Source organism: Anguilla rostrata, chromosome 19, assembly GCF_018555375.3.
Source record: "Anguilla rostrata isolate EN2019 chromosome 19, ASM1855537v3, whole genome shotgun sequence".
In the NCBI taxonomy this organism is placed as follows: Eukaryota; Metazoa; Chordata; class Actinopteri; order Anguilliformes; family Anguillidae; genus Anguilla; species Anguilla rostrata.
In genome coordinates this window covers 2,109,524-2,132,424 of record NC_057951.1, presented here as the reverse complement: position 1 = coordinate 2,132,424, position 22,901 = coordinate 2,109,524, and the positions used below count along the sequence as shown (strand labels likewise).

General features: G+C 45.5%; 1 protein-coding gene and 3 long non-coding RNA genes across 4 annotated transcripts in view; 2 read left to right on the top strand and 2 right to left on the bottom strand.

The window, feature by feature from the left end:
- LOC135245741 (uncharacterized) overlaps window positions 1–22,901 on the top strand; it is a 165,426-nt gene that overhangs the window by 107,807 nt on the left and 34,718 nt on the right. The gene's annotated exons all lie outside the window — the stretch shown is intronic.
- Window positions 3,319–22,901, bottom strand: part of LOC135245725 (uncharacterized) — a 38,769-nt gene continuing 19,186 nt past the window's right edge. Inside the window, exons 9-12 of the mRNA XM_064319026.1 lie at window positions 9,692–9,943; window positions 4,430–4,777; window positions 3,983–4,104; window positions 3,319–3,468 (exon numbers count right to left, since the gene is read on the bottom strand). Of these exons, the coding sequence (XP_064175096.1) occupies window positions 3,334–3,468; window positions 3,983–4,104; window positions 4,430–4,777; window positions 9,692–9,943 (857 nt within the window). The 3' untranslated portion in view covers window positions 3,319–3,333. The remainder of the gene's footprint in view (window positions 3,469–3,982; window positions 4,105–4,429; window positions 4,778–9,691; window positions 9,944–22,901) is intronic.
- The window catches only part of LOC135245765 (uncharacterized), a 21,082-nt gene continuing 9,127 nt past the window's right edge, over window positions 10,947–22,901 (top strand). The window contains exon 1 of the long non-coding RNA XR_010327388.1: window positions 10,947–11,087. This is a non-coding gene — a long non-coding RNA (uncharacterized LOC135245765). The remainder of the gene's footprint in view (window positions 11,088–22,901) is intronic.
- On the bottom strand, window positions 20,454–20,951 carry LOC135245763 (uncharacterized). Its single transcript, XR_010327386.1, has 3 exons — window positions 20,735–20,951; window positions 20,581–20,639; window positions 20,454–20,477 (listed from the first exon to the last, which is right to left on the bottom strand). It is a non-coding gene; the product is annotated as an uncharacterized LOC135245763 (long non-coding RNA).

The window sequence follows — 22,901 nt, the reverse complement described above, 5'->3', positions numbered from 1 at the left end:
GCATGCGGATCACATGCCTGACCCAACACAGATGTCTTTGCGCAAGGAACACGGCAATGCTGGGTGTATGAGTCCGGGCATGGATTGCCACATAGGGCACCCTGTCTTCCCAGGACACACCCAGGATCCTTTGGAGGCAGCGGATGTGGAAGGCCTCTAGAGTTCGTAGGTGCCTCTGGTAGGGGGTCCAGGGTTCCGAACCATAAAGCAGTGTGGAGAGGCAAACTGCCTTGTACACAGCTGCTTTGGTGGAGATGGTTAGGTTCCTGTTCTGGAAGACCCTGGACTTGAGCCTGCCGAAGGCAGCAGAGGCAGATCAATACGAACCTGGGTGTCGTCGTCGATGTTGCAGGAGGGGGACAGAATGCTACCGAGGTAGGGGAAACGTAGGACGATGGCAAGAGGATGACTATCAAGGTTGAAGGTAGGCGCATGTGGTTGGGGGATGGACTCTTGCACGACTATCTGCGTTTTCCTGATGTTGATCTGGAGACTAATGGCGCTGTATATGGAAGCAACCACATTTAACTCACGCTGTAGGGATTCTGGTGAGTGGGCGAGGAGAGCACAGTCATCAGCGTACTGTAGCTCCAGGATGTGTTGGGTGGTGGTTTTGGTGAAGGCTTGAAGTCGCCGGATATTAAAAAGATTTCCATCTAGTCTGTACTGTATCTGTACCCCATCTGTGGGATCCAGGGATTTGTGAGACAGCAGGGTGATGGTGGAGAGGAACATGTTGAAAATAGTTGGGGCTAGAACACACCCTTGCTTGACCCCCACATCCACAGGGGATTGGGGATTGTTGACCACCGATGCTCACACAGGCTTGCATCCCGTCATGGAGCTGCCGTACGATGTTCCTGAACTTTGGTGGAACCCCCAGCTTCCCGAGTACTTCCCACAGCAATTCCCGGTTTACAGTGTTGAAGGCCTTGGACAGATCAATGAACGCTAGTTACAAGTCTTTGCGGTGTTCTCTGCTTTTTTCCTGTACCTGTCTAGCAACAAAGATCATGTGCGCAGTGCTTCGATCATGCCTAAAGCCACACTGGGATTCGGGCAGATGTCTTCAGTTACATGGGTTGCTAGGCAGAGTAGCATGATCCGTGCTAGCACCTTCCCGGCCACTGATAGGAGGGAGATACCTCTGCTGTTACCACAGTCTGCTTTGTCACCCTTGCGCTTAAAGATTGTGATGATGTTAGCATCCTTCCAATCTTGCAGGATGACTTCAGATGACCAGATGGCAGTGATCAGTTGGTGTATTCTACGGGTAAGGAGGCATCCCCCATGTTTTAGTATTTCTGCCGGGATTCCGTCAAGGCCCGGGCTCTTGTGGTTCTTGAGGCTCATAGTGGCTTTGTGTACCTCTGAGAAACTGGGGGGGGGAGTCCAAATGGTTGACAGGGGGCAGGCAGGGGAGGTCAGAGAGTAGTACGTAGGGTACTCCAGGTAGAGCTGATGTTGGGATCTGCTGGTGCTTTGGGGATCCTAGACAGTTGGTTTGCAATCTGTTCCCTGAGCTGGTTGATTGAGTGCGTGGACTTCAGTGCATCACAGTTGAGCTTCCTGCATGGTGGTGTTTTCCTCGGTTGAGGGCGGATTTCCAGGTTGAGTTTGGCTCTGATCAAGCGATGGTCTGTCCAACAGTTGGCTCCATGCATGGCCCTGGTGACTCGCACCTCCTTCCTGTCAGCTTGGTGGACAATGATGTAGTCCAGGAGATGCCAGTGTTTAGAGCGGGGGTGTTGCCAGGAGGTCTTGAATTTGTTCTTGAGTTGGAACAAGGTGTTTGTAATGACCAGTTGATGCTCAGAGCAGAGAGTAAGGAGGCGAAGACCGTTGTCATTAAGCTTGCCAACACCGTGCTGTCCGAGCACATCCTTCCATAATCCACTGTCAGAGCCCACTCTTGCGTTAAAATCGCCTAGGAGAATGAGCTTGTCAGTGGATGCTGTTTTATTTATGGCGGAGTGCAGGGAGGCGTAGAAGAGTTCCTTGCACTCAGGGTCAGCAACCAGTGTTGGGGCGTATGCGCTGATGAGGGTGGCATAGTGATTGTCTGTGAGGGGAATCCGCCAGGTCATCAGTCTTTCACTGATGCCAACTGGGGATTCTGGGATCTTCTGAAGTAGGCTTGTCCTCACAGCAAAACCTACACTATGGAGGTGACGAGAGCCTTCCGGAAGCCCCTTCCAGAAGATAGAGATAACAGAGATGGGAGAAGGCTGCAGTCCTTGCCATGGAAGCGGGTTTCGCTGAGGGCCACAATGTCAATGTTGTACCTCTTCAGCTCCTGCGCAACCAGCGCTGTTCTTCTTTGGGGACGACAGGAATCATCACGTACATGCAGGAGAGTTCGGTCATTCCAGGTCGCAATTGTGATTTTTATGTGGGTTTTTTCTTTTTTTTTGTTAATTTTCGACCGAATGAGGGATGACCCGGCAGCTGCAGTAGGCTGCCCGGGTTGAAAAGGAACAGACCTTTTATAGGCCGCATTTTCTAAGCCCTTCCCTCTCAGGGTGAGCAGGGCGGGGCTGCTCAGTCACATGAGGAGCTGCCGGAGAGACACGCTGTTCCATCCCGAGCCTAGGCGACCATCTTTCCCACGCCGCTTGCGCGCAGGGTTAGACTAGATACTCCCAGTCACATCCTGACCTGTATCCACCGCCCTTCCCCATCGCCGCAGGACTTAGGGGGTGGGGGTTGGGGTGGGAATAGGGTAGGGTATTTGGAGCAGGCTTGCGCAATTAATAGATTAGAGTGAAGGTAGTTGTGCGCAGTCTCTACCCTCACTGTCTTGGATCCACCCTATGTTTTCCAGTGGCATGAAGAGGTCATGACGACCTTCTGTAGAGGGGAGTTGCAGATGACTGCCAGAACACCGGTCTGTTGGTGACTGCCTAATGCAGGTTTTCTTCACAGATCTATCATTAGGGGTTTACTCCCGTAGCCATAGCACGTGCAAGTGCACCCATTGGGCATTGGGGCAGTGGATGGTGGCAGTCAGGACGTGTCCACACGCCAGTGGGCCTGTGCTGCCTACCTCTGGGGTCCACAGCAGCTCCAAGACCCCCCTGCTGTCTGGCCCGAGGCTGAAAAGCACAAGGTTACCATGGACTGTCAACGAGGAGGCACAGTAGAGGTCTGGGTGATGGAGAGGCTATGTACTGACAAGGAAAGACTTACGCACTCTGCTTTTCCAAAACTCAGTTGAGTTAGTTAGCGGCAGTGCCTGGGAGCGAGAAGCAAGCAAGCAGACAAGCATGCAGTCTCACAGCTTTTATTTCACTGGGAACAGAACAGCCAATATTCCTATATGTCAGCTACCCATCACACACAAATCCCCCAGAATGTCTCACACCTACCGTCCCAGTAGATGCTGTCGTCTGTGACGGTGATGTGGGCGTGGCCGAGAGAGATAATATGCTGCAGCTGCTCCTCAGGGCGGAGGATCACTACCCCATCCTGGCTGGAAACATCAAAGCTTTCAAAAGTGATCTTGGTTTTTGTTTTCCTCTCGCTGTCTTCAAACGAGATCAGCTGCACCTCTGCTTTTGGCCAGAATTTACTCAGTAAGTTCTGCAGCTGGTAAAAAGGAAATGGAAACCAAAAAGAAAATTGTAAAGCTGGTCCATCGTGCACAGTTAGCACAGGGTGACTGCAGGTGCCCAGGTGACTAACAGAGGCCTGTCCCAAGTGAAGAAGTGAGAGGAGGATAGTCTTGCTTGTACAAACCACAGCAGGGGTGCACAAGGGCCCGTCCATTTCAGGATTTTAGGCAAACTTTAGCCTGATCAAATCTGAATCTGAGATTTGTAAAAACACTAGCAGTGATTATCAAAAGTGATTGTTTTAAATTTTGGTGAAGGTGATAATAGTTCAACTAAAATAATGCTGTGAAAACATGTACTACAAAACGCTATAAACAGAACGGTGTGATAAGCGGCAATGACTGCTAGGACCCGGGAACAGGACCCACCTTGCTTTTAATAATGCCCTCCAGCAGGACTCGAGCTTCTGCCCTCGGATCCTCCAGCGATGGCGGCATTGTCCATGGCACAACAAGGAACATTTCATGGCTGGGGAGATGAACCTGCAGTCCTACAGTTGGGGGGTTAGGGGCACAAACACTGATGTAAAAATGTGTCTGAATGAAAGCTTTCTGCAACCAGCCCATGTTACCAGCCTTGAGGACACAGACTTATCGTGGGCCTGACCAGAGTCCGTGGTTATGAATAAATGTCAAATCTTTGCACCTGTGTATGCAACCACATACGCAAGCCTTTAATAAGATAATTCAGGCCAACTTCAAAACAAAGAGGCGGTCTGTCAGTACCAGCCTGCTTTAACACTGACTGAGGAGGTCTGTCAGTACCAGCCTGCTTTAACACTGACCGAGTCAGTACCAGCCTGCTTTAACACTGACCGAGGCGATCTGTTGTTTGGTCTGCAGAGTCAACAACTCTGGGTAGCAGGATGTCTCCAGGGGCATCGTTGGGGGCACTGCCAGGGACTTCCTCTGGGATGAAGTAGAGCACAGCTGGAGCTCCACGCTCGCCACCCTCGCACTCTGGCACCACCTCCAGGTCATACGGGGAGCCAGGCCTCAGGCCCGGCAGAGGCAGGGGGGGGCCTGCCAGCCTCCCCTTCCGGACGCTCGGGCCGCCCCTCTCAGAGAGGCGGTACAAGAAGGCCACGCCCACCCCAGACCTGCCGCTCCACAGGGCTATCGAGTCCTTCTGCCTAAATCGGAGATCCAACACTTCACCAGGGCCTGTGGGCAGAGCAAACCAGCAAACATTCATCAGGGCCTCCCCAACACTTCACCAGAGCTCCTTCCTAAATGACTTTGGGCTTATCCTGGCCTAACGCAAGCTTGGAGTTGGTTGCTAAAGGGCGCAGAACGGTGTGGGGTGGAATTTGACGGTGCCTCACCGAAGACAAAGGGCATGTGGAAAGACCAAAATATTTTTCCAACCTGCAGTTTACCAACAACAAAATTTGGAGAAATGGAGAAAAAGTGCAAGTTCAACAAAATGTTCAGTTTTCATCTAGAACAGTTCATGAGCAATAAACATTTTACATTATTTATTTAAACATACATTGCGCCAAGCATTAATGAGTTTGAAATAGACAATTCTTCTGTTCTTCTGTGAGACTGACAATTAGATTTATCTCTCCAATATGAGTCGACAAGTGTTTACATTACATTACATTTATTTCGCAGACGCTTTTATCCAAAGCGACGTACAAAAAGTGCATATCATAGTCATAGACAACTGCTGAACACAGGTTCAGTAAGGTACAATACTTATTTTGTACAGCTATTTCTAGCCAAGAACACAGTTCACACAGTGAACACTATTCTGACCTAACCTCTGCAAAGCCAACTAGGCAGAAGAATAAGCTACAGTATTAGGACAAATACAAATTACCAAAAGGTGCTGGGATGGGGCAACATGTAACAAGTGACATGAAAGGGGGGGTTTTTAAAAAAAAAAAAAAAAAAGAGTGAAATATACAGCATGGTGGTGGTTAGTCTAGGTATAGTCTGAAGAGATGAGTCTTCAGGCCACGGCGGAAGATGGGTAGTGAGGGGGAGGTTCGGAGAGGGACGGGGAGTTCGTTCCACCACTGGGGAGCTAGGGTGGAGAAGCAATGTGATCCCTTTGGGCGGGTGGGAGGGGCTACAAGGCGCCCTGCTGCCGCAGAGCGGAGTGGTCGAGCAGGCACATAGAAACGAGTCATGTCCTGCAAGTAGATGGGGGCTGTCCTGTTGGCAGCAGTATAGGCAAGGGTCAGGGCTTTGAACCGGATCCTGGCGACGACCGGTAGCCAGTGGAGTGATCGCAGCAGAGGAGTGACGTGGGAGAATTTGGGAAGGTTGTAGATGAGTCGGGCAGCGGCATTCTGAATCATCTGAAGTGGCTGTATGGCACAAGCTGGCAGGCTTGCAAGGAGAGAGTTGCAGTAATCAAGGCGAGAGGTCACCGTAGCCTGGACGAGCAGCTGGGTGGAGTGCGTCGTCAGGTATGGTCGAATCCTTCTGATGTTGTACAGAAGGAATCTGCAGGACCGTGATGTTGCCTTGATGTGCTCCTTGAGGTCCAGTTGGTCATCCAGGACCACCCCCAAGCTCTTGGCAGAGTGAGAGGCAGTCACTGTGGTGCCATCAACCGTGATTGAGAGCTCACGAAGTAAGGAGGTCTTGCACGGGAAGAAGAGCAGCTCAGTTTTGTTGAGGTTGAGCTTCAGATGGTGGCTGGCCATCCAGGTGGAGATGTCAGCCAGGCAGGAAGAGATCTTATCATTGACCTGTGTGGCCAAGGGGGAAAGAAAAGAAGAGTTGTGTGTCATCTGCATAACAATGATAGGAGAAGCCATGTGAATTAATAACTGAACCAAGAGATCTGGGCTGCGTTTCCGAGTTTCGATGTACCTTAACGTTTTACGAAGTTTCTTAAGGTATACCTTTCAAAGGGAAACTGCTTTTTTACGAGTGTTTCCTGGACTATACCTTAAGGCAACTGTTAAGGGACACCTCAAAGGTACATCGTAAGTTGGAGCTGGCCTTCACTGTGGTGCTGAAAAGTTTTTGCCAAGCGAATCGATTGTCTCACTTGTAAAGGCTTGTGAATGACGTTTTAATATAACAAGTGTTGTCATAATCATTTTACATTTTACAATCTAATATTGCAGAAGAGGGAGATATGCCTACTAGAGATCATCTGCTAATCTCTTTAAGAGTCTGTTAAGAGGAGACCTTGGGATAGTTTCAATAAATACGTACATATAGGCTACAAAGGATAAAATAAAAAGCATCAATCGGGACATATAAGCCATAGTCTGGGACTTCGTGGAAGCCCAGGGAAAAGGATATAGGCTACATATGGGTGAATTATTTTGTTCTTATTGAAACAAAGGTCTAATGTTAATTTGTTTTTGTCACACAATATATAGGCAACTGTAGCAGCATATCACTACACTGCACTGATTCCCGTAAACTTTTCTCTGCAATGCAAAAATAATCGTAGATGAAAGGCAAAAGCGCGTCTGTGGAAATTGATCATGATGAATTCTATACCGGGTGCCTTATGAATAGGTCTACCTGTTAAAGTGATTTGTTCATCCACCTTAATTTGCTGTTGGATAATCTTAAATTTAACCAAGAATATCATTATTGGGTTGTTTACCGAAAATCGTAAAACAACATGGTAAGAAAAATGTTCCATAATGTTGATATTTACCCAGTGCTATTTTGTTTTATATAGGAGGTGTGAGCTAAAGGAAGGGGATGCAGATCATTTGGCTATGTTTGTCCATTATGAGCCACTGTACCTGTATGTGTGTTTATGGCTAGGCCAATCAACGTGCTGTAGTTCGGTCATGCAAGTAGACTCACTCAACGTTGTTTTTGCACACACAGGTTTTATATTCTTAATAAACCGGCGGTTTGTTCCAAGTCAGTGTGATCATTGACTCACACACAAACGAACTAATTTCTACAGGGTATGCAGTCAGAAAAGCCATATCCTAAGTTAGCGCAACTACGTATAAATTTTAAAAAACTTTTTTTTTCTTTTCACAAATTGGATTAGTATCGTGGATAGGCCCTATACTTAATTACCATCATGATGGGTATAGACAGGTAAAACGACAACATTCTCACGACATGCTATGCACAGACACGTTGATTGGATAATTACTTTTCGTAAAGTTAATATTAAACTCATTTTCACATGCCAATGTGCTACTAGATGCGCACTGTAGTACAACTGTCGATTTGAAAAGCAAAATGTTGGCATAATAAGGCAAAACTGTGACAGGATTACCGGAGCGCGGCGCTAAGGGACAGCTTACGAGTGCCTCAGACCACCCTTTTAAAGGTATACCTTAATTAAGGTATACCTTAGCTAAGGAGACGCTGGGAAACAGCTCCAGACCTAAAGGAAGAGCTTAAGGTATACCTTACGACGCACGTAGCGCTAAGTAGACTGGGAAACACAGCCCTGGTGTATAAGGAGAACAGCAGAGGACCCAGTACAGATCCCTGCGGCACTCCCGTAACAAGTGGATGAGAAGCAGAGGCAGACCCCTTCCAGGTGACTTGGTAGGTCCTATCTGCAAGATAGGAAGTGAACCAAGACAGGGCAGTCCCGGCGATCCCATCCCAGCCAAGGTGGAGAGGAGTATTTTATGGTTGACCGTGTCGAAAGCTGCAGACAGGTCAAGAAGGATCAGGACAGAGGAGAGGCGTGAGGCTCTTGCAGTGGCAAGTGCCTCCGTCACAGCTAGGAGTGCAGTCTCTGTTGAGTGCCCGGATCGGAAGCCAGACTGGTGAGGGTCTAGCAGGTTGTTCTGATGGAGAAAAGAGGTTAGTTGTTTAAGAACTGCTCGTTCAAGGGTTTTGGACAGAAAGGGTAGAAGCGATACGGGTCGATAATTCGTTACATCGGAGGGGTCTGAGGTGGGTTTTTTGAGAAGTGGGGTAACACGAGCCATCTTAAAATCAGAGGGAACATGACCAGAGGAGAGAGAGGAATTAACAATAGAGGACAGATAGGGAAGGAACTCGCTGGAAATGGATTGGAGAACTTTAGATGGGATGGAGTCAAGTGGACAGGTGGTTGCACGATGAGAGGTGATGAGCTGTAATACATCGGAGTCCTCCAGCATCTCAAAGGAGGTCAGTGTGGCTGTGGGTTTGTCCCGGGGGGTTGGGGGGCTCACTGGATGGGCGAAGGAGTTCCGGATTGTAGCCACCTTTCCTTCAAAGGCAGCCAGAAAGTCATCTGCGGAGAGGGAAGAGGGAGGTGGGGGTGGAGGAGGAATGAGGAGGGAAGAGAAGGTAGAGAATAGTTTACGTGGATTAGAGACACATGCACTGATCTTAGATTGAAAAAATGAGGCTTTCGCTGACGTGAGGGCATATGTGAAAGTCGCTAGCAGGGTATGATATGTGGTCAGGTCATCAGAGGATCGGGATTTCCTCCACTTCCTCTCTGCAGCCCGCAGTGATGTTCTGCTGGAGCATAGTGACTCAGTCAGCCATGGGCAGGGGGGTGAGGAGCGTGCTGGTTTGGAGACAAGAGGTGTTTGATCGAGCGTGCTGAGGGTGAGGAGCGTGCTGGTTTGGAGACAAGAGGTGTTTGATCAATAGATAATTAAGCCCACCACAGAAGTGCATTCACCCACAAGTGTAGGTTTTCCACCCATTCAACCTACTGATGTGGTGTGGCTATCTGTCACACCACTATCTGTCATTTGCACCTCTGAACTGGTAAAGCAGAGGAAGTCAGCAGGACCATAATTATCACCTGTCAAATCACTGGATTCAGATGTCCATCAGACCCCTATTATCACCTGTCAAATCACTGGATTCAGATGATCATCCTTTTCATTAAGTTGACTGTAGCCCATTTTTTAACAGACCTCTCCCCCTCACAGCCAGGCCTCTCCCCCACACAGCCCGACCCCTCCCCAAAACAGCAAGGCCTCTCCCCCAAACAGTCAGTCCCCTCTTCCACACAGCCAAGCCCCTCCCCCACACAGTCAATCCCCTCTGCAAAACAGCCAGGCCCCTCCCCCACACAGCCAGGCCTCTCCCCCACACAGCCAGGCCCCTTCCCCACACAGCCAGGCCCCTCCCCAATACAGACAGCCCCGCCCCCCAACGCTATTGGCCCACCTGTTTTTGTCTGGATGGTGCTAACGCTCATGACCGTGCTGTCCCCACACAGGGCTTCCACCCTGCAGCTGTACTGGTGGCAGGGAAGCAGGCCTGTCACTGTGTGCCAGGTGAGGAGCGTGGAGCTCTGGAGCTCCCCCTGGTGGTACACCTTAAAGCTGGAGATGGAGGAGATGTTCTGCACAGACCAGCTCACCGTATAGTTGCGGGAGCCAAAGGAGGACTGGTGTAGGTTTATGATTTCAGAGTTTGCTAGGGGACAAAAAATAAACAAGACTCTTTCATCAGGCAAAGTTTTCAAACAGTAATATCCAAGACAATATTAGCATTCCCCTGTTAGATGTGTTGGAAGTGATGAAGTCGATTCACTGTTCAAAATTAGAGGAGAGATTGGTACACAAACTCTTAATCCAGCACATTCCATCATGTGCCAGGTCATGCGCCAGGGACACACTTAACAAAATCACATGATTTCCTTTGGCAGGAGCTTGGTAATCCTGCACTGACAGCAACATCTAGTGAAAAATCCAAGAAACCTACAAGTACATTAAGTTGACAGGAAAACCATACAGGTTTTTTCCACTAGCCTCTACCCTGGGGCTAGATAAAAGTATGCATCAATGTAGGACTGCACCATACATCTAACTGCAGTTTTTAAAGCATATTAAGACTAACTGCGGGATTGTAGTGTATAGGCGTCTTTTTCTTTAATCTGTTCGCTCCGGCATTATTTACTCAGTGCTGAATGTGCTGTGGTATCTGCAGCTTCCCATGCTGGATTACCCTGTCTCTGGACTGGACATTTAAACATTCTATAGGTAGATATATAGTGTATATATTCTATAGGCATTTGTGACAGCCTTGCCGTGTGGAGATAGGCTTGCTTCCTTGCTTAGCAATGTCCGTGAGTAAGTCAAACCTATGCTGATTTGGAATCAGGAGATGAATCATCAAAATGTGTGTATTTAAAATATGTTGCAAACCACCATTCCAATGCCGCACAGTTCAGTTAAGCTGTGCCATTGTTGTGAATGATGGACTTGTGTGTTTTTTCTCTTTCTTTTCCACGGGAGCAACAGAGAGAGATTTTACTTTAGTGAACGGGGATCACTGGTATTGTATGATCTTCTTCGGTTTAATTTTGTTCAATAAAACATCAAGATACTGTTGTCATAATTTATCAGTTGTAGCATAGATAATTTAAGCTAGCCAGCTACAGGTTTAATAGGAAATTAAAACTGGCCAATAATGTAGCTGCACCACACCCACTGATAGTGTATTCAGTATAACCCGCTGTGTTGGCAGGTGTGTTATGCACTTTACACTGTGCACTGCTCGTCTCTGGTCCCGAAAATACCAACAGTCACAAGCCGCACCCGGTGCACCATGTCACACCGTTGACTGCGCCCATGCAACACTGATTCCAGAAAATAGCCCTAAATCTTACTCTAGGAATACATCCTGGATCAATAATTATATACACCCCTTAAAAAGGGATTGTAGAAAGGCTGAGCGTCAAGTTCATTACAGTCTTTTGAAGGATCTTATGCTAAAATTTTAATACTACAGGTAAGATGCGAGACCAAAGTAATTCTCCAATCTGATATCTGAAAATAGCCACAACCCAAGAGTCCTTTTCAATACCATCGATAGCATTGTCAATCCGTAATCAAAATGCAATCTGAAGTCATCTGTTGTGTGAAAAGTTTGCCTTTCTTTGTCAATAAGATTGTTAATATCAGAGTTCCAAATTCTGTTAATATCAGAGGTCCATTGTTCAGCCTCTTTTGAAGAAACCTAATCTAGATTCCACTGCCCTAAACAATTACAGGTCAAGCTCAAAGTTTCTATTTCTTTAGAAAGTATTTGAAAAGGTGTTGTCAAAGCAGTTATTGACTTTTATAATTACTAATATTCTATTTACAAAATTCTAACTGACTTTCACACAATGCATAATACCAAAACGGCTCTTCACAAAGTAACAATTTTCATTTTCATGCAGATAACGGTGCTTGCTCAGTACTGGTTTTGTAGATCTCAGTGCTGTCTTTGATATGGTTGATATGGTTTAATTGACCGCCTTACAGACTGGGTGGGCATTGAGAATGTTGCCCTGACGTGGTAAATGGTAAATGGACTGCATTTATATAGCGCTTTTATCCAAAGCGCTTCACAATTCATGCCTCTCATTCACCCATTCACACACACAAACAGTGAGAGGCTGCCATGCACCAATCAGCTCGTGGTTTCCTGCTCATCTCACTGGCAGGCAAAGGAGGAGGAGTTAGGCTTAGATGTGCAGGCCAAGTTAACATATTGTGGCAAAAAGGTTATTCCCAGTAAGAAATTGCAAAGCTTAAGATTTCCAGGTGCAGTGTTCAGTAAATGCACGGCAGGGTCCAGCTGATGGACAGCTATTTTACCAGAAGATCAAGAAATAGCAAAATAAACTGTCAAAGTTAATAGCAAAGTAAAATTGCACCACAACTACAGGAAAAGCTCAATTCAACAAGAGACACCAGTTCTTTCAGTGAAACAGTGGCTATGATCTGCTGGCCTAAAATGTTGTGTATCTGCAAAAAAGCCCTTGCTGCACCCTATTAACAAGAAAAGACTCCAGTGGGCCAAGCACCATCAATACTGGACCAAGAAGGTTTGATGAAAGGCATATTGTATATATATACACATATACACATACATATACATATATACAGTATATTTACTTGGCTCTGCAAATCTAAGCCTAACTTGCTCCTCCTTTGCCATATTTCTTACAACTTCTGTGCAAAATTCACTTACACTACAAACCAAATGGTATTAGGCTACCTGTGGTTTTTAAAAAAAAACACATCGATAAGATTTCAGTCAATTTAACAATTTTACTCCTCTGCCTCCAAAAAGATTAGACAGACCTCCAATAATTTCTTTAACTGTAATTAAAGCCAAAGGAGGTTATTTTGAGAAATTGTGTTATCGTAAGTAGAAACTGAAAAATGTCTGTACTTTGGTTTGTTATTCAATAAATGTCCATAAATTAACTGAATTCCTCCCTACCTAAAGCTTTTTCTAAAAATTATTATTTTTCAAACCCACAGATGGCCTAATACTTTTGGCCTGAACTGTATTGTACACCACACAACCAATACATGGCCAAAAGTATGTGGACACCTGACATTCAACATCTTATCCAAAATATTGATGTTAATATGGAGTTGGCCCACGCTTTGTTGCTATAACAACTTCCACTCTTCTGGGAAGGCCTATTCAAGATACCAGAGCGCTGCTTTAGGGATTTGCACTGATTGGGCCATTAGGTCTGGCTCACAGTTGGCTTTCCAATCCCAAAGGTGTTGGATGGACTTGCAGTCAGGTTTCTGTGCAGGCCAGTCAAGTTCATCCACACCATTCTCAAACCGTTGGGAAAGCATAGAATCATCCAGAATGTGATTGTATGCTGTAGCATTAAGATTTGCTGTCACTAGGCCTAGCCCAAACCATGAAGAACAGTCCCAGAACAAGGGGTGTCCAGATACTTTTGGTCATATGGTGTGGGTGCCAGACACAGGTGCTCTGTAGCTATACCAGAGTTTCCATCGCTGAGGACCATCCTGCTGAGGCGGGACTGGCCCGTAGACTGGCACACCACCTGAAGCCCCAGCTGCACCCTGCTACAGGGGGGCAAGCTGCCCACGGTGAACACCGGGCTGCCCAGCGTGTGTCTGAAGCTCCTCTCCTCCAGGACGTGGCCAGAGCCGTCCACGTGGAAGACCGTGAGCAGGAAGGCGGTGAGGCCCGAGGCGGGGTCGCTCGGGGGGCAGTCCCATCCCACGGTCACGCTGTTGCTGTCCCAAGCGGTCACCCTGAAGTTCCTGGGCACGTCAGGATCTGGGCATTCACACAGGGAACTTAACACGGCACTCTGAGCACGCACCAGCACAGCCAAGCTTTACAATGTGATCATTCACACAAACAGGCTAACCCATGAGCCTATGCATGTTCGGATACAGTAATTGCACAATGCTAATGAACCAGCTGGTGCTCATATGGCAATAGGGCAGTTCACAGAAGTGTGCTACTTATCAGACCTCCAAAAGAAGGGAGTCAGCAAATTAGATAGATACAGTGCTCAGTAGCAAAATATCCTACTGGATCAGCATTATGTGAACCTTAGGTTCTCCATAATATAATGTGATCAAGTTTTGTATCGTTACAGTAGAAACCTAATAACATGGGAAACAACTTGGTGTCTTTGGTGGTGGGGTGTTGACTAAAGATCTTGATACAAATGGGTCAGTGGCCAGCCAGATACCAAGGCTAACCCGGTGTGATAAGCTTACAGAGATAGCACAAGCAGGATCATTGATCTGTACTGTTTGGTCCTGATTGTGTCTTTATTTCGTGACTTGGTGTTTTGCTTTGATCTTTTTGTATATATGGGGAAAGGTGCAATGGTTCAGGGAGACTCGTCTAAACTCGTCTCCTGCGCATATGCAAATGTGTATAGCCATTTCACCACTCACATTTTGCACCATTATTACTGAACACACTGAACAATAAACTGCATTCATTTTAACCTGCCATTCTTCATTGACTCTTACCACTGGACACCTAGCAGTTTAAGGTCCTAACATACACATAGAACTGAGGATATCAGCACCTCGTAGTTACTGGCCTATACACTAGTGTTGTAACAGTTCATACTCAATTGTATTTATGCAGGCTACACAAGCCAGAGACATGTCTGCCTCTACCAAGTTTTAGACAGCGATCAGTATAGAGGCACACTACTGGTGGAAAGCAGTTTCCTCTGGCCATGCATTACTGTTAGCACCAGAGGAAAGGTGAAAACACTATTTTGGAGTCAGATAATCAAGATAACATGAAATGAATCCCATTCCAGCAAGACTACATACGTTCCTTCACCACACAGATACTTCCACTGTTTGGTTTGCGGACGGGTTTCTTACAGTTGGTGACCTCCACATGCCGTTTGGAGTATCTGAGGGGTTTCTTACATGAATCTAATGGTGCTCACATATACCTGCTGGTGCACATCTGAATCTGCTGGTTCACATTTGAATCTAAAGGCTCTCTTACAAATCTACTGGTGCTCATATGAATCTAAAGGTTCTCTTATGAATCTACTGGTGCTCATATGAATCTAAAGGTTCTCATACGAATCTACAGTGCAAATGTACAGTACTTGGAAGTGGCTATGGATAACAGTGCTGCCCATAATGCACATAATGTAGAAAGCACAAGATACTAATAACAATGGCTATTTAGCAGGGAGAATTAAGTGAACAAAATGTCACGTGGTGGATAGAAGCATGAAAATTGGTACGAAAAATACATTTTAAAGACAAGCTGAAAATAGGAACATGCTTGTTACCCATAACATTTTTGTGTGTATTTGAGTGAAATGTACGTATACAAATGGTTATTCAACAAACTTTGTGGTCAGACTGTGAAACTCAATAGTCAGGGTTTTGAACACAGTCTAACGTCATACACATTAGTGTCACTTAGGATGTAGGGGAGAGTCGGTATAAACGTAAGGCATAAATATAACACGGTAATTATATTTTTGTTCACTGCTGCTACAGTCGTCATTTGAGGATTGTATACGCGCAATTCAATCCTATACCGAATGATTCATGGAAAAGAAACAGCATTTATCACATGCATTTATTATAAGCACACACCAGATTAGTCTGTATAGTAGGCTTTTGCTATTGGGTTTTGTGTTAGTTTTTAATGCAAAATTAATTGTTTTAAATTGGCAAATTGCTCGTAGTTGTGTCTCTGTCAGCATCTAGTTCCTCGTTTACCAAATAGGGAAATGGACAATTATTGAAATGACTGAATTATTGAAATAATTATTGTTGAACATTTTCATGTGGGGGAAAATTATTTATTTCGAGGCATCTTTGAGAGAGACCAGCAAAGACGTGCTCAGACGAGAGACACCAGCTACAAGCAAGCGAGGGGAATGTGAAACCTGACACCATGATAGGTTGAATAAAAATAGGTATTAATTATTCAACGGTTTTTACTGACAGAGGTCAAAGTGTGCAATGATTTTAAAATGCAGGTTTTGGGTGACGGTCAGGTGCGAATGTCTCGCCCTCTCCTCTGACGTGCGTTTGAGCTGCTGTTTGTAGCCCTTTGTAATTTCATTGGAGCAAATTTCATCCCGCTGTCTGTGGTTGTCGCTGTTTCAATGCCATTAAAATCCTGGCTCAAATATACTGGCTTGTGCAAACTTATTTTCAATTTATCCTCAATAGCACTGTATCCTACAGTGTGAATATAGTTTATTCCACTGATAATGTTTGGTGTGAGGGTTCAGTTGCTAAATAGCCTGCCAGAGGAGAGACCGACACATTCGCACATCTGCATTCCGTATCAGCACCTGGCTATTGTCAGGCAGTGGGGGTGTGAAGACAAGCCAAACTCCAGTAAACAGTCCTAAAAAAGTTTTAGTCATTCAGTCAGACTTCAGTCAGGCTGCATTCACACAAATTTTTTAAAATTACGGTGAAAAGGTCTTTTCGATTCCCAGTTCAACCTGCTGCCAGTGTTCGATGATGCATATCCCTAGGGTGGTCAAACCTGTTTAGACAATTTTTCAGAAAACAGTGTTTGACAGTTTATTTTTAATCCATAATGGCATAAATGATGCACTCTTACTGGTCAGCACAGTGACTGTGACGCACAGGACCGTGGGGGGAGGGGCGGCAGACGCACTCTTACGGGTCAGCGCGGTGAGGCACAGGACTGTGGGGGAGGGGCTGACGCACTCTTACCGGTGAGCGCGGTGAGGCACAGGACCGTGGGGGGGGGGGGGGCAGACGCACTCTTACCGGTAAGCGCGGTGAGGCACAGGACCGTGGGGGGGGGGGGCTGACGCACTCTTACCGGTGAGCGCGGTGAGGCACAGGACCGTGGGGCTGAGCGCCATCTCCACACACGCCACGTAGCTCCGGCAGCCGTCCAGGCCAGCGAATCGGTAGTGCCCCCTGCGCGTGGTCTCGTTGCACAGGACCGCCAGGCCGTCCAGGTCCGGCCGGTACAGCACCACTCTGTGCAGGGGGTCGGGGGGGACATGGGGCCTCCCTCGCCAGGAGACCAATAGCGTGGAGGCACCCCGAGACTCTGCCCTCAGTGGAAAGCGGTGGGTGTGGCCTGGGGAGAGCAGGGTGTGCTTGAGAAACTGGCATTGTAACCCAGGAGGTCATTTATGCCAAGCTGCACTACTGATGGAGCCTTCAAAGACACCAGTTTCCATAGACAAGCTACTGTTAATGAAGAACAGTAAGCAAACAAACATATTAAGCCATAAAAAGATAATGTTAGTGTGACAAACACGCCTGCCACAGGCCACCGAAGTGGCTTTCTTTGGGGCCCTCCAGCACAGAGACACAGGGAGAAGATGTTAAAACAGTCCACATTTATTCCACGAGGGTTTGGCAAGATGGTATAGCCAAATGAGCAGATGTTAAACCCTGTCATGACAGAGAGCTCCCTGGTGTGGGTGGGGATGGCAGATTTAACCTGTGCGCAGTGATTACCTCACTACGCACAGGTGCAGCCACTCCTGTTCCTGGGTCCAATTAGCCTGGCCAATTATCTAATTCTTCACCAATTATCTAATTGGCCAGGTCTAATTAGCTTGACCCAGGGCAGGTGTGGCTGCTTAAACCAGCCATCCCCACACCACAGTTAGTAAAAAGCTAGAATTCTGGAAACCTGAAATGAGGCAATGTTCATTTCAGGCGTCATACACTGCTAACAAACTATTTATCAAATATACAAAAGCATTCTGATATTATATTTAATATGTAGACCTATCACTCCATCTATTACACATCTAAACAGCAACCTGAACCTAAGCTTTTAAGTTAAATGTTGAATTAACGTCAAATTCATTAGTATTTATCATAGCAATACTGGTTTTCTGATACAGTATAACACCTGTTAAACTGCATTCAAACAGAAGATATACACATTCCGATAACTGTTAAACTTGTAAATAAATAAAAAGAAACTTTCTTAATTTGTATAGTGATCATTTGGTGATGTTGGGAAACAGACAGTTTTGTGTATTCTGCGTTTGGGAAGTTTCCGCTGGGTCCCAGGGGGGAAGGGGACGAGCCCCCCTGTTGTATTCAATTTCAATGTGAATGGTACCTGTTTGAATAGGTAGGATGGGTTTGAATTTGAATGGTCCAATCGGAACGCACAGCCTCTTATCACCAATCAGTGATCAGTGAGGCAGTGATCCCTTTCAACAATATAATTCCACTGTATAACTCTAATCACCCACCAATACTATTTTGAACTTTCTTGCTGAGTTGTTCCCGTAGCCGGCTGCGTAATAAATCTTCCTGTTTTTACTACAAACTTTTGATCTGCTTCTTCCTGGGCTAACGGTCATTTTACCTGTTTTTGTTAACATCTTGAGTAACCTACAGTGATTATCCATATGGAAAAAATTTAATTATCAGTATGTATGTAGTTATCCAATGAAACTGCTTTATACACTGATGTGGACCATTTAACAAACTGATTCTAAGCTTTGAAGTTATGTGCAAAAAGCCCCATGAATTTGGCATAGAAATTAATTTAATACCCTGAAATTATATTCTTAGTAAAAATAGAAATATTCTGGTAAATTACATATTAAAATTTTCATATCTTTGAAAACCTTATCTGGTCAATTTCAGTTTCTGCTGATGTCCATAAGTGTAAAGAGAAAGGCATACCAAGTGCAATGATAAAGTCCTCCTTTTGGTAGAGATAATGAGTGTCGTTTTCACAGGGAAACACTTCATTTGGCTGAAATGCCTTGAGAGCTTCCTGTTGTGAAAGAGAAATTGAAGATTCCCAATTAGCCATTCTAATGGAGAATTTAGGGGTCCGATTAACCACATTATCAACTCGCGTCTGTTAGACTGCAAAAGGGAAAACAGGCACTTGAGAAAAGTGACGACAGCACTAAACTTTGCAATAGTTTCCATGTTCATTCAAACATTTTGAGCGGAGAAATTTGAAATGGCTCCAATTCAAAAGCACAAACCATGAGAGGGTCCACAGTGCTAAACATTCTGGTTTCCCCTGTGTCAAAATAAAGCCCCACATTCACCAGCTGAGATCTGGTGACTGCAAAGGCCATACCATATGATTCACATCATTTTCATACTCATCAAACCGTTCAGTGACCCCTCGAGCTCGGTGGATGGGGACACTGTCATCCTGGAAGAGACCACTCGCATCAGGATAGAAATGTTTCATCATAGGATAAAGGTGATCACTCAAAATAACTTTGTATTGATTTGCAGTGATCGTTCCCTCTTAGGGGACAAGCGGACCCAGACCATACCATGAAATTGCGCCCCACAGCATAACAGAGCCACTGGACGCCCTCATTGTAGGGGTCATGCATACAAGCCTGTACTGTTTTCTTGGCATACCCCACACACGCACTCGCCCACTTGTGGAGAATATAACAAGGCAGCAGCACCCTACCTGGGAATTTAACCAGTAACCTTTGGGTTGCAAGTCCAGTTTCCATCTTTATAGAAGTAGTTGTTCAAATTAAGTGGCCTGCAGCATAATTTCAGAGAGCCATCAATCTGTCACAAGACCGAGGCAATGGACCATATTTTGGAAAACATATGTCTAGCAGTTTCTATTATTGACCATGACAACAGTCATCAGCTAGACTGAAACATCAGTAACACTCACCCCACTTCCGCTGGGGGGGAGATATGCAGTTCTGTGCGCACTGCTCACATGGATGGAATCTGATGAGAAAAGCATGTACAGCATTGGATCCATCTACATCCCCGCCGTCAGCAACAATGTTAGAGACATTGTCGGACACGGAGGACGTTTGTAAGCAGGAATTGGAGGACTGCCGTGTCAATCATGCATTTGTAAACGGTTAATTAGCTTCTAATTACAATTAATGACCATGCCCGTTTCTGTAATTATATGTTTAACAAAAAATTATGTTCTTGAAACGGAAAGAGATTGGCCAAAAAATACGCGGATCGTACATGGACCTAAAGAGCATCGCCAAAACAGCAATACACTTATAAATCCAATTTACAATTATGGATTTCCGATTTCTTCTCCAATTCAACTTAGAAGGATTGAAGTCTTAAAATCGAATAACCAACGTCAAAGTCACAAACGTGTGAACAACTGAATTTCACACTTACCGGAAACAACTGAAAAGTTCCACACGTGGGAGATTCCTTCATAGTCCGCGCGTAATATGTGTACATCCAGTGTCGTTACCATCAACGACACCATTTTTCCTTTACTTCCTATGGGTGTAAGTTCACTGCTGTCCAGCCATATCTTGGTATCTGGTCTGGTAAGGATTGAGAACAATGTCACCGTACAAACAACGAGGTGTATAGGTTTCAAGTAAATGTGCTTTGAGAAGTTATGAACCAAAGGTTCTGATATTCTGAATTTAGTACCTCTTCGCGGAGGCGCTGACGTTTAGAACCCAACAGACAGAGAAGACAGGACTGCTGCAGCATCCTGAAAATGGCAAAGTTGGACACATTCGTGTGACTATACATTTAGGCCTATAGGCCTAACTGAATGGACAAACCTGTTAATGAATTTTAAAAACAAAAGGTAAACGTTACCTATAGGCCACACATGCATAAGGCCATTCAAACCATAGCAATTTAGAGCCAAAACGACATATCCCTTACACGTTACCAATACCAGCGTTTGCACCAGCTGATTCACTCCACTACAGCTGTAAATTAAAATATAATTCTAATTGTACCTCCACTGTGATTCACTGAAACTGGTTCATGTAAACGAGTCATGCAAAAATAAATAAATAAACATTTACTCACCCAAAGAAGAAGAAAGCTGCAGTGATATCAGTAATGAGAGAATAAACGCGGAGGCAAACCTGCAAATGTACAGATGTAGATCGCATTAGTGGAGCGCCTATTACGAGGACGTATTTATTTAATATACAAACCGAAAGAAAATGAGCATATGTACATTTTCAGAGAATAGTTGAACTACTGTCCCTCTGTGAGAAAGCGATATGAGCGAAACGGAACAAAACATTCAGTTGTCGAGATCATTTCGCAACACATTAGACCTACTAATACTGATATTGGGATGGCAGGTATGCCATCCCGCCAAGTTACGCCTTGGCGGGGGCATGCCCCCATACCTATACAGCACCGAGAGTTTGGCACTTTTCAGGGTTCCCCACAGAAATAACCACAACAGCCACAGACACTCAGCTCTTAAAAACATTAAATTCTGTACATTCTGACCCCATTTCAACAGACAGAATTCATAAACAACTTCACATATCCACACAATAAAGCCCCAAACTAAGGGGATTTTGCGTTTTCTCCTTCTTCTTCTTCTTCTTCTCTTTCTTCTTCTTCTCATTCTTATTTTTCCTGCCGCCTATCCCACTAACAACATGTCTCCCCATTGGACATTTCACTGACACCAGCCAAATCTGCCCTACACGACCCAATCGAAAACGCACATACACACGCAAAATACCCATACATTTTTATTCTGAAACATTTCCCGTTCAAACAGCTAGTCCGCCTGTGGCCTAGTGGGTAAGGTTACAGTCTTGGGAACATGGGGTCTTAGGTTCAAGCCCAGCTTAGAACACGGGTCTTTAACCTGCTTCAACCCTCACTAATAATTGTCTACTAGCCTACTTATCAATTATTGCTTTTGCACCATATTTACCCGCCGTTCACCGTTCAGTTATTAACCGGCTACAATATTGCTAAGCCACATGGATTCAACGGGAGCTCTTCTGTGCTTACTGGCCTGTGTTCTTTAAAACCACCGGCAGGTTTGCTAATTGGGATGGCAGGTATGCCATCCCGCCAAGTTACGCCTTGGCGGGGGCATGCCCCCATACCTATACAGCACCGAGAGTTTGGCACTTTTCAGGGTTCCCCACAGAAATAACCACAACAGCCACAGACACTCAGCCCTTAAAAACATTAAATTCTGTACATTCTGACCCCATTTCAACAAACAGAACTCATAAACAACTTCACATGTCCACACAATAAAGCCCCAAACTAAGGGGATTTTGCGTTTTCTCCTTCTTCTTCTCTTTCTTCTTCTCTTTCTTCTTCTCATTCTTATTTTTCCTGCCGCCTTTCCCACTAACAACATGTCTCCCCATTGGACATTTCACTGACACCAGCCAAATCTTCACCTACACGACCCAATCAAAAACGCGCATACACACGCAAAATACCGATACCTTTCTACTCTGAAACATTTGCAGGGTAAATAGCTAGTCCGCCTGTGGCCTAGTGGGCAAGGTTACAGTCTTGAGAACACGGGGTCGTAGGTTCAAGCCCAGCTTGGAACACGTTTCTTTAACCTGCTTCAACCCTCACTAATAATTGTCTACTGCTTATCAATTATTGCTTTTGCACCATATCTACCTGCCGTTCACCGTTCAGTTATTAACCAGCTACAATATTGCTAAGCCATATGGATTCAACGGGAGCTAATCTGTGTTTACTGGCCTGTGATCTTTAAAACCACCGGCAGGTTTGCTAATGATATTTCACGCATTGCATAGCTATGGCATGGTGCTGCACTAACGAAGTCACAGACTGGTAAACCTCCGGTTTAAGGCTTGAATCACGACTCGCCCTCAGGCAGACCATTTCCTCTTTTATACAAACGTTTTCTTACGGTTATATTTCCTTTACCAAAACTCACTCACGGCCACCCATATGCATTTCATGACGGCAAATGTATTCCTTTTATTAAAAAGTTACACCAGTTCACCGCTGTGCCATTTCAACAAACCCGAACCCCCAAAAAAAATTTACATGTCCCCACAAAAAGCCCCAAAACTAAAAGGGGGTTTTGGGGTTTTCCCCCTTTCTTCTTTTCTTTTTTTTTTTTTTTTTTCTTTTTTTCTTCTTTTTTTTCATTCTTTTTTTTCCTGCCCCTTTCCCCAAACAACAAAGTCTCCCATGGCCCTTTCACTGACAAAACCAAACCAAAATCTTACCCAAAAACGACCCAATCAAAAAAGCCCATAAACCGCAAAATCCCATACCCTTTTTTTCTCTGAAACCTTTCCGGGGGAATATAGGGCCCCTGTGGGCCAGTGGGCAAAAGGGTTTCAGTCTTGAGAACACGGGGTCCCTAGGTT